This window comes from Festucalex cinctus, chromosome 21 (assembly GCF_051991245.1).
Source record: "Festucalex cinctus isolate MCC-2025b chromosome 21, RoL_Fcin_1.0, whole genome shotgun sequence".
Lineage (NCBI taxonomy): Eukaryota > Metazoa > Chordata > Actinopteri > Syngnathiformes > Syngnathidae > Festucalex > Festucalex cinctus.
The window spans coordinates 17,791,285-17,802,974 of NC_135431.1; the positions used below are offsets into that span (position 1 = coordinate 17,791,285).

At 39.5% G+C, this 11,690-nt stretch overlaps 1 protein-coding gene across 5 annotated transcripts in view; it reads left to right on the forward strand.

Moving 5' to 3' along the window:
- itsn2a (intersectin 2a) overlaps positions 1-11,690 on the forward strand; it is a 34,610-nt gene that overhangs the window by 22,189 nt on the left and 731 nt on the right. For 3 of the 5 annotated variants that reach the window (XM_077509834.1, XM_077509836.1, XM_077509837.1), the window contains 17 exons: positions 446-546; positions 619-659; positions 736-902; positions 988-1,021; positions 1,105-1,235; positions 2,233-2,329; positions 2,483-2,674; positions 4,299-4,420; positions 7,271-7,377; positions 7,449-7,632; positions 9,026-9,124; positions 9,197-9,364; positions 9,466-9,678; positions 9,752-9,873; positions 11,044-11,126; positions 11,209-11,292; positions 11,372-11,545. In XM_077509834.1, coding sequence (XP_077365960.1) covers positions 446-546; positions 619-659; positions 736-902; positions 988-1,021; positions 1,105-1,235; positions 2,233-2,329; positions 2,483-2,674; positions 4,299-4,420; positions 7,271-7,377; positions 7,449-7,632; positions 9,026-9,124; positions 9,197-9,364; positions 9,466-9,678; positions 9,752-9,873; positions 11,044-11,126; positions 11,209-11,292; positions 11,372-11,545 — 2,119 coding nt within the window. The remainder of the gene's footprint in view (positions 1-445; positions 547-618; positions 660-735; positions 903-987; positions 1,022-1,104; positions 1,236-2,232; positions 2,330-2,482; positions 2,675-4,298; positions 4,421-7,270; positions 7,378-7,448; positions 7,633-9,025; positions 9,125-9,196; positions 9,365-9,465; positions 9,679-9,751; positions 9,874-11,043; positions 11,127-11,208; positions 11,293-11,371; positions 11,546-11,690) is intronic. The other 2 variants (XM_077509835.1, XM_077509838.1) reach the window with 1 other exon arrangement.

Sequence of the window (11,690 nt, forward strand, 5' to 3'; positions counted from 1 at the left end):
TTTTTTCTGCCACTAGATAGCATAATTGCAGTTGTAGGACATTGGTGACAGCTCAGTGCATTTTGCTTTTCATATTAATCTTCACATTAGCTTTCATATTAAACTTGTGCTTTAACATGTAGTAACTTGTGAAATTCTGCACTTTTTTACATTTATAAAATACAACTTACCCCTGTCTCCACAAATATATGCATTATTATTAAATGTATTACTGCTAAATTTTGATATGGAATTCCCCCAGTACAGGCTTTCCAAGTAAGAGGCAGACATTCATTGTTTAAAAAATTAGTGGCATTAAATGAACTTTAGATGAACTCAAAATTAACGCACTAATGTTGACACCCCTACTTACGGCACATTTTCACACTGCTTTTGTTGCTCAATTTTGTAGCGACCTTACTCGATGTTGTACTTTTTCTTTTTTCATGATAATTCTACCCCTCAGTTTCAAGCTCCTGTCCTGACTCGGGTAATGTCCCCCTGGTTGCCCACCACCACTGAACCAAACCTCAACCTCCCGTTCAGCGAGGGCGAACTTTGCACAGAGTATGAAGACGCACACAGCAGTCTCTGTATGACTACAACACGTTAGTTAACAATCTTTCGCTGTTGTTTAAGCACGGACCCATTGGACGGAGGCGACAGTGTTCAACTTGAAGGTAAGGCAAAGAAACACTCAAAGCTTTGCCGTCACCTCTGACTTGACGCCTCCTCGTGTTTGTTGGCCAAACAAAGAGTATGTTGCGCTGTACACGTACGAGAGCCCTGAGGCGGGCGACCTCACCTTCGAGGAGGGCGACGTGGTGGTGGTGACGGAGCGAGAAGGGGAGTGGTGGCGAGGGTGCATCGGCGACCAAACCGGCGTATTCCCGTCCAACTATGTGAGGCCTGTGGAGCCAGAGGTAACTTGAGTTCATGTGCAAGCACTGCAATATGTATTGTACTTTTATATTGCCATTCAGCTCCTTCTCACTTTATCTATTTTAGGTGTCAAGACCTGGTGGGCCAACCAAGAAACCTGGTGAGAGTACCAAACTCAAATACTCTCACAGGGGGATGATCACACAGATCTGAATTCCACCGTGCTCGTCTCTGATTGGTCAGCAGAGATCGCTCAGGCCGTCACTGCCACTGCCGCCGTTGGCCCGACGATACATCAGCTCCATCTGTCGCCCGGACAACTTATCGTGGTCCTGGCCAAGAACTCAGCTGGCTGGTGGCTGGGAGAACTGCAGGTCAGTTTAAACGCAACCAGTGTCCTTTATTTACGCCACCAAGTACTGTACATGTCAAGTCATTAGTTAGAATTAATTCAATAAATGTGCTACAGAGTTCCTTAAATAATGTCCTCCACTCTATTAGATGCCGGGCCACAATTAATCATCAGTCATGTTGCTCACTTAATAAACAACAATTATTTGTAAACACACATATGTATAACTAATGTTAGATAAATAGCTAATGTTTACAAAATAAAAAAATAAAAACCGTACCTCAAATAAATTGCTTCGTTTTTTTCACCATAACAGGTAAAATCATTAGGTGTTGCCTGCAAATGAATAGACAGTCGGGGCCACTTTAAAGGCCCAGTCTGCCGGTTTCACTCAGGAAAATGCACTTTTTAAAGTATCACCACGAGACATGAAGAGAAGCCCAGATCTGAAAATTGAGAAGTAGTTTGTTTGTTTAAATCCTGTATTTAAAAAGTGCATTTTACTGAGTGAAAACGGCAGACCGGGCCTTTAAAAAATAAATAAATAAATAAAAACACTTTATCAGGAAATATATAACTCTTTACACTTAATCGTGAGCATGATATAAATGTTCTTTGTTTCATCAAATAATGAAGAAATTCCAAGTCCCAATTAATTGCTGGGTCTCATCCTCCTAAAATAAATAATAATAATAATAATAATAATAATAATAATAATAATGAACATTAGGAATTAAAATAAAAGATGAAAATTATTTATTTGAAAAAAAAAAAATTATTGCTAGTATGTTTTTTTTCTACAAATTAAGGCCCTGTCCCCTGATAAAATCATTAAAGGATACCTTGTACCTAGTAGGACTCTGGTATTTCCTGTCATTTGTCAGGTGTGTACCTGACAAATGACAGGAAATACCAGAGTCCTTTACATGAATATAATTTAGCAGCTTGTTTTTATTATTTATTTATTTTTATTTTTTTTACCACGGCAAGTAAATGTTACCGTTTGTTTCTTTGTGCAGGCTCGTGGCAAGAAGCGTCAGAGAGGCTGGGTTCAGTCCTCCCACGTCAAGCTACTCGGACCATCTAGCAACAAGTCGTCCCCCTCACCTCTACCAGGTCAAAATACGTTTTGTGATCATCTGTTCGCCACAACATTTAGTAGTAGACCAAAAAACAGCTCTGGTGTAAATAAAGTATATAGACCGAGATGAAGTTGAATATCAAGCATATGAGATAAAACACTCACACGGCTTTCGTGTATCTCCGCAGTATGCCAAGTTATCGCCATGTACGACTACACGGCGGCCAATCCTGACGAGCTGACCTTCTCCAAAGGCCAGCTCATCAACGTCTTGGACAAGACCAACCCGGATTGGTGGAAAGGAGAAGCCGACGCCGTTACGGGCCTGCTGCCCACCAACTACGTCAAGATGACCACCGAGTCCGACCCCAGTCAGCAATGTGAGTACCTGTACATAAAAAAGGCCTTTTTGGCGACAGCAATAACAAAGCAACTAAAAATTAAAAAAAAATGATACTTTAAAAATGTGTGCACACCACCAAAAATCATAAAATGTGAGTGAAAACCCTGCTGGTAGTGTTTTGTGAACACATCTGATAATCATAACATGTATCGGTCATTTAGCTTGTCTTGTTAAACCAAAATTAAATTATCTTAATTCTTTGCAAATGCAAATATATTTGTAGAATTTTCTATTATATCTTCTAATTTTATGTAATATTAAATTGACTGCTCTGGACATTTTTGTCTGTCAAATGGACTCCAAGCATTTGCCACCAATGAATATAAAGTTAATTTATTTAACGTCTGGGCCTTGCTGTTGTGTTAACAAGCGTCCCGTGTTTAATTAGCATCAATGAACAAATGCGCAGCGGCTCCACCCGACGTAATTAGCGGCCATGTAACAATGACATCGACATGATTAATACAGACGCATGTGCATGCCAGAGCACCGCATTAATATTCCTGCTATATTAATGTCTCTGCTCTCTGCCTCATCTCACTCACCTTCCCCTCCTCCTGCTTCATCTCTTTCTTTCCAATGTAGGACAAACAATGTGGGCTTTCCTGTCCTCCTCCTCCTCTTCCTCCTCCTCCTCCTCCTCCTCCTCTTGTTCCTCATCTTACCACAGCCCGGAATTCCGGCCACCTACGGGAACAGAAGCCTCGCCTGTTTTTCATTGGGCTTTTTTTGCTTCTTTAACCTCCTGCACATTTTCAATTAACTTTCACAATGGGGATCTGCAAAATTGCTGCACCACAGCCGTAAAAGAATTATGTAGAATTTATCAGCAAATTCCATATTTCTTCAAATAAATGCAGAACAGTGTGTGTCATTTACCAAAAAAAATGAACACCTCCGTCAAATAAATGTGTGATTATTAAATGCGGAAAATTGACACCTGGCGACATCTTAAAACCTCTTTTGCACAGAGAAGGGGGGAAAGTGTGAAAACAGGCAGTGTGAAAGGGTCTCAATGTAGCTAGATGCTTTTCTCAGTGATGTAAAGCATGATTTGGTTTTGCTCTATAGTAATAAAAAATCCGACTAAGTGCGAATGACACCACAATAATAAAACTGCAGTATACTGTTACATGAATACCTCTGACCCTGTCAATCAAAAGTGAGAATTAGACACCATTTTGTGCATGAGTACAGAATATTGCAGTTTTAATGTTCTAAACAAAGCCACAAAGCCAGTAGAATTCCAGAGAGTTCTATTTAACCTAACAGCCTTATTAAAGTGGACCAATGTGAACCTTTCCTGATGCTACCATCTACTTATAGTGGCATGGAATAGTAAAACAAACACGCTATACATTACTGTCCATATGTGACTGACATATGCGTATACACTTGAGTGCGACATCACCAGCAGAACCAACTTGTCTTCCCTCCATTCCGGCCTATGCAATCATGAAAGGTGCTCACGTTCACTTGCCTGCTACTCCATGTGCCTCACTCGTGTAAATGACATGAATCACAAAAGCTGATAATAAAGGAAGGTTTGAACACGGGTTGTGCGTTATGTTTGTGTGTGTGTGCATGCGTGCGTATGAAAGGGTGCGCAGACCTGATGACCCTGGACACGATGAGCCCGCAGGAAAGGAAGAGGCAGGGTTACATCCATGAGCTCATCCACACTGAAGAGACCTATGTGAATGACCTGGAGCTGGTGCTGGAGGTCTGCTCACACAAACACACACAAACATGAATTTGTGTACCGTACATGTTTCTACACCATACACATAATATGAAAAATACTGTATTCATTTTGATATCTTTGTTTATGGAGGCTAAATGTATGCTTAAAAAAAAATAAAATTGTAAATTAAAAAATATATATATATTAAAAATGGGCTAAACAAAAAAAAAAACAGTATTGTATATTTAACATACAAAAATCAAAAAGCTTTTATTGAATGTAGCAAAATATTAATTGCTAACCCTTTTATTTAAGAGAAAACTTGTTTCATTTTATATAAAAAATCTTATTTACTAAAACCTTATTTTCATAAACAAAAAATGTTTTGTTGTATTTTATTAAATATACAGGCAAAAAAAGTTAAAAGCTTCATTTTTAAGATGGGCCAAAATGTTTTGTTTTGTTATGTTTTCATTTAATTGTTCTTGCATATGTAAAAATGTTAACGCCCTATAAGTGGTGGGAAATGGCATTTGTTTTCAAATACTATTTTGTAATTTTTAATAATCCTCTTTTTTTTTTAACTCGTTCACTGCCATTGACGGCTATAGACGTCAAAAATCCAATTTAACTGGGCTAGCAGTGATTGAGTTAAATGGGCTGCACGATATATCGAAAAAATATTGATATCGCGATATTGGTCCATGCAATATGCATATCGCAAAGACATGCAATAAGTTTTATATGGGATTTTATGCTTTTATTTGAATTTGAGCAGTCAGTCGCTAACTAAAATGTGCACCGCCATCAAATAGTTGAACATTATCAAGAGGTAATTACAATTAATTAACTAAGAATATATTGATTTTGCGGGCGGCACGGTGAAAGAGTGGTTAGCATGTCCGCCTCCCAGTACTGAGGACTCAGGTTCGAGTCCGGGCTCCGGCCTTCCTGGGTGCAGTTTGCACGTTCTCCCCGTTCCTGCGTGGGTCTCAGGCCCGTCACCAGAAAGAAATTGTAGGGGGGGCATTACCTTTTTTGGGGGGGGCACACTTTATCAACCTAAATCTAATGTTCATCAGGTTGAACAGCGGCATTGTGACAACTGCAAAAGTGTTCAGAAATATTTTCTGTCACTTAAAAGCGGCAGTTCGTTCTGAAATCTATAAGACAAACTGGAAAAAAATGTGTAGTTCATTTTGCATTTATTCAACTCACAAGTTCATTTGAAACAAATCCACTCTTCACTTCTGTAAACAACTATGTCCGAACGAATGACTGTGACCCAGCCCCTTCTATCTGGAATTGGCTAGCAGTTGCCTTCATTTGCATGTTGGATTAGGGCTGTACGATATGGACAAATTTTCCTTTCATTTTTGCCAGACATCTCTATTCTTTGATCTTTGACTCAGCATGAGACTTCACATCATTTTACTTTTTTTATGGTGCCTTCTGTATTTTGTGTTATTTTATTTCTATACTTATACAGATTTTTTTTTTTTTTTTAGTATTTTATTTGCATGTATACTTATCTACTTATATTTACTCTAACTAATTTTATTTTGTGTTATTTTATTTCACTTGTGTCTACTAAAAGACTAATTTCTATTCCATGCACAGCACTTTGTATGCAGAAATGGCTGTTTTAATTAAAGTGATTTAAAAATAAGGTTGAGTTATGTCGATGATATACAGAAACAACATATAGGTTCAGTGAAAAACTAAGCAGAATATCAATCCAAAAGGATGTGTAAAGTGCTGGGGTTTTTTTTATTAGAACTTAGTGACAGTCATCAACATGAACAAACTTGGCAATAAAAAAAAGAGAATTCAACTCGCATTGTACTGCAACTGCTTTAGTGATAAATAATTTTATGCTCCTTAGTTGTTGTTGTGTATGTGTGACTGCTTGGGTCTGTTAACCGCATACTGTGTATTGCTAGAATTCATCCGTGCTGTGTGGCTTGACTAATTAAAATAAAAGTTTGCCACTCACTTGTAAACGTAACCAGTGGACTCAGGATTCCCATTGATGTCAACTGTGTCATCCTGGATCGAGGTTTGGCATTTGGTGGCTTCCATTAAAGCGGCACGACGTGCTCACTGCTCAGTCTTTGTCCCAGCGCCAGCCGGCAAATGCGCACTATCTACCCGGAAGTAGATTTGGCTAAGGCACGTCTGCAGAGCGGGCGTCTACCCCCGACCCCACCCCAGCCCTCGTGATCCGGATTGTAATTGGCTCGCTCAGTTGTCAATCAAAGCCAAACTTGAAAGGAGGTATGTGGTTGGCTGGCACGCCATGCTTTACTTAAAACAGAAGGCGCAAGTTTACGTGACTGATAGGACGAATAGTTGGTGAGTCATCTTGCTAGGGCGGGCACGGCTGACTGACAGGGCGGGCACGGACCCCCAAGGCCCGCCCATGGCGACGGGTCCGGTGGGTCTTCTCCGAGTACTCCAGTCTGCTCCCACTTTCCAAAGACATGCATGGCAGGTTAATTGCACGCTCCATATTGTCCCTAGGTGTGCTTGTGTGTGTGGAAGGTTGTTCGTCTCTGCGTGCCCTGTGATTGGCTGGCGACCAGTTCAGGGTATATCCCGCCTACTGACCATAGCCAGCTGGGATAGGCTCCAGCACCCACGCAACCCTTGTGAGGAGCAAGCGGTTCAGAAAATGGATGGATGGATATATTGAGTTTGCTTATTATGCTACATGAAAACATTTAATTCTTTAATTAGTTAATAAAAATGTTATTTCTGTAGGTACATGTTAAATATCGCAATAATATCTATCACTATATTTAGCAATTATATTGCATGTCGAATGATTTTCCAATTTCGTGAAGCCCTAATGAAGTGCTCCAGTGTGACCAATTTTCTGTTTGTCAGGTTTTCCACAAGCCTATGACAGAATCGGGTCGACTAACAGAAGCGGAAATGGCCGTCATCTTCGTCAACTGGCGAGAGCTCATCATGTGCAACACCAAACTGCTCAAGTGAGTACGTCACCGCCTGAGATGTCCTCTGCGTCCATGCCTTGTCGCTTCCATGCGTTGTGCGCTTTCAGGGCGCTGCGTGTGCGCAAGAAGACAGGCGGCGACAACATGCCGGTGCAGGTGATCGGCGAGCTGCTGGCGTCAGAGCTGACGCACATGCAGCCTTACGTCCGCTTCTGCTCGTGCCAGCTCAACGCCGCTGCCTTGCTGCAGAGCAAAACGCACGACCAGCCTGAATTCAAGGACTTCCTCAAAGTACGACACTAGGGATAGACAGATATATATATATATATATATATATATATATATATATATATATATATATTTAATTTTTTTTAAATCTGACAACCGATAAAAGGTATTTAAATTGTCAGTTAACTTGATAAGAGATGCTGTTGACCCTGGGAACCTTCTCAACCTTTTGTTTTTGTTCGACATTCCAACAAATTAATTTTTAGGTATTTTTAACCCCGTAGATGATTGCAATGGACATGACATATTTTGCATGTCTAAATCAATAAAATCGCATAATTTGGATGTCAACACTTCTGGTTTATGATTGGATCCTAGCTAAGTAACCAATCACAATCGCAGGTTGATTTGCATGATGTTCATGTTAAAATGTTGCATATAAGCTTGGTAACTTTACAACACTTTACAGCCATACTATCGTGGCGTCCACTATGACAAATAAAAACATGAGATAACCCCAAATCTTTTCCCATGTTCTTTTATGGGAAGAGTCAAAATCAGTAAAAACAAAACCAAAAACACTCAAAATGCAGGTCTGAAGGGGTTGTTACATTTTTGGGGAAAAAACATTTTACTGTAGAAAACTATTGAGCACTATAATATTTACTTGTTGAAGTTTCCATTTAACTTTTTAAGACATACTGATAACCTTGGGAGCTTTCTGAACATTTTGTTAGAAATTTTAAATCAAGTCTATTGAAAAAGTCTGAAAATTTCTTCATTAACTCATTTGCTCTTAAAAACTTATAAATGTGTTGTATTTTAAACATTACCATGCTCCTAAAAATGTTAGATCATAAAGTCTTTAATGCAGCCTCTCAACTGAAGAGAATGCTTGAAGCAATGGTAGTTATTCCAAAAACGGCCATTAGGTGGCAGAAGAGTATAAGAGATCAACCAGGACCATGTTTTTCCCCACTGTTTTAAACAGAATTTTGAATAATGATTAAACTTAGCTATATTCTAATTCTAATTGCTGCAAAACTGAAACAAGTGTACGTTTTTTTTCCTGATGAAAGAAGAGACTCTAATCTTGGTTTTGGCAGGTTCCATGTTTTTATAGCAATGGAACACAATATCCTGTGGGCCTTGCAAAATCAGTCAAAATCCAGGTTGCTTCAGTGAAAATGCCTGGGAGTGAATGAGTTAATGTTTTAAGATATTACAACAAAGTCAAGATTTTGACGCCAATATTTTTTGCCCCCTTTTTACGGAAAATGAATATCGGCTCCAAATATCGGTTATCGGCCTCCTTGACTACTAATAATCGCCATCGCTATCGGCCCTAAAAAAAAACATATCAGTCTACACTATCAGTCAGTTGCATATTTTAAAATACATTTCAGCATTCCCACAGTAAGCTTCTCTCGTTTCCTCCTCCAACCCCATGGAGCAGAAGATTGCCACAAACTACCGCTGTAAAGGAATGCCTCTGTCCAGCTTCCTCCTCAAGCCCATGCAGAGAATCACACGCTACCCTCTGCTCATCAAGAACGTACGTAGGGCGTTTATTGCATCCCTTCATCCCTTTGCCCTCCTTGAATTTATGACGTGGCCTTACCCTTAGATCCTGGAGCACACTCCCGACCACCATGCAGACCAGTCGCCCCTGAGGGGGGCTCTGGAGCGGGCCGAGGAGCTGTGCTCTCAGGTCAACGAGGGCGTCAGGGAGAAGGAGAATTCGGATCGCCTCGAGTGGATCCAGAGCCACGTGCAATGCGATGGCGCCATCGAGGTGAGAGGAGCACATAAAAAAAATATTTATCACGGTATTTCTGTATGCTAATTGTTGGAAAACCTTGAAATGTCGGTTCTGTTTTCGCGTTTGGTTGGCAGCACTTGGTGTTTAACTCGCTCACCAATTGCCTCGGACCACGCAAGCTGCTCCACAGCGGTCGTCTGCACAAGACCAAGAGCAGCCGGGAATTGTGCGCGTTCCTCTTCAATGATTTCCTGCTCCTGACCCAAGGCGCCAAATCTTTGTCCTCCTCCGGGGCCGACAAGCTGTTCAGCCCCAAAAGCAGCATCCAGCTCAAGATGTACAAGACGGTAAAGTGAGAGCGCAGTCACAGCTGCGTGATCTCACTTGCCTCACTTCGCTTTGTCTTTATTTTGTCAACAGCCGCTGTTCCTCAACGAGGTTTTGGTCAAAATGCCGCCGGACCCGTCGAGCGATGAGCCGCTATTCCTCGTCTCGCATATCGACCGCGTCTATTCGCTCAGGACAGACACTTTAAATGAAAGGTGAGCACATACACCTTTAAAAAAAAAAAAAAAACAAAAAAGGTATCGCAGTTTGAAAATTATTGATGGGTACTCATCAGGGTAATTATAGTTTTGGAATTTTCTTTCTAGTTAGTTTATATTTCATTTTGAGTTTTGTTTTTTTAAATTTAGTTAGCTTTAATTTTCAGGGTGGTTCTATTAGTTTTTATTAGTTTTAGCAATTTAAAAAATGCTTAGTTTTAGTTAGTTTCAGTAGGGCTGTGCAATTAATTGAAATTCAATTACAATTTCAATTATCACACTCCACAATTACAAAATCAGCATAATTGTAAAAAAATAAATAAAAAGATTAATAAAAAATTTTGAGTTGTTTAAAATGTATACATTTGCACCTTTTTTTAAATTTTAAAATAACTAATTTAATAAATTTTGTTTCATCCAAAAGGAACTTGCATAATTAGTGTTTCAAAGGATTTTATTTGTCTTAATTTTTTGTTAACATTTTCTTGTTTTGTACCAAAAAATAAATGATCGTACTAATTATGATTTCAATTACCAAAATAATTGTGATTAATATTTTCTTCATAATCGAACAGCCCTGTTTCAGTATTATTTTTCATTTAGTTTGTTTTTTTTTTTTGTTTTTTTTGTTTTTTTTTTGTTTTGTTTTTAATGTGTATTACTTGTGTATTATATTTAATAAACATCATGGTAAAATGGAAAAAGTAACACACTTCTTACCTAGCATTGCATTTTGGCTGAGTTAAATGAAAAAGCAGGCAAACCGAGCCATTGGAACCAAAAGTCAAGCAGGCAAATTTGTCGCCTAGCGACATCATCTGATGGTGCTTTTCTATTAGCTGCTGCTAGATGACACTTCTTCTGTGTGACATACTTTCAAACATCTTTATTCCTGTTAATATAGAAATAAATATGCTTAAATAAAATCACATTTAAAATCATCCCCAAAGGGTCATATATTAAATTAATTACCAGACTAAAATGGACAGTTAGTTTGTTAGTTTTAGTTAGTTTTGTAAACATAAAATGTAGTTTCAGTTACTTTTTGTTTTTTTAAAAAGCATTTTCTTTTTTTTTAATTTAGTTAACAAATATGTATTTGTATTTTAGTTTTAGTGTTTTCATTAACTCCAATTGTCCAGCAGGCCTAACCTGTTGTTTTGTTAGGGCGGCATGGGTACAAAAAATCAAAGTGGCGTCTGAGCTTTTCATCGATACGGAGAAGAAAAAACGGGAGAAGGCGTATCAAGGTCAGCGAAAACAATCATTTTACATCCATGCCTTCATTTGGTCGTCTCATGTTGTCGTCTCGTGCGTCTCCATGTTTTGTAGCTCGCTCTCTGAAGATGAGCGGCATCGGCAGGCTGCTTGTGACCGTTTCTGAGGCCCAAGAGCTCAAAGCTTGCAAGCCCAACGGTAATTAAAATAATCTAGTTGTTGGAGAGAGTTGATGTTGTCACTCGCATCTTATTGTGTCCTCTCGGGACCCTTGCAGGCAAGAGCAACCCTTACTGCGAGCTGACCATGGGAGCCCAGTGCTACACGTCACGAGCCGCGAGCAACACGCTAAACCCCAAGTGGAACTTCAACTGCCAGTTCTTCGTCAAAGACCTCTACCAGGACGTCCTGTGCATCACCGTCTTTGAGAAAGACCAGTTCTCTCCGGATGGTCAGTGGACGCGTTTGTTTGCATACATCTGAGTCTCTTAATGCAAAGCAGCATTGGTTATAATGGTTTTCGAGTGACCCGTGGTTGTCCACTACTTTTCAAGATGCTTTGTGGGATGACATCATCCTACTAGTCACTATACATT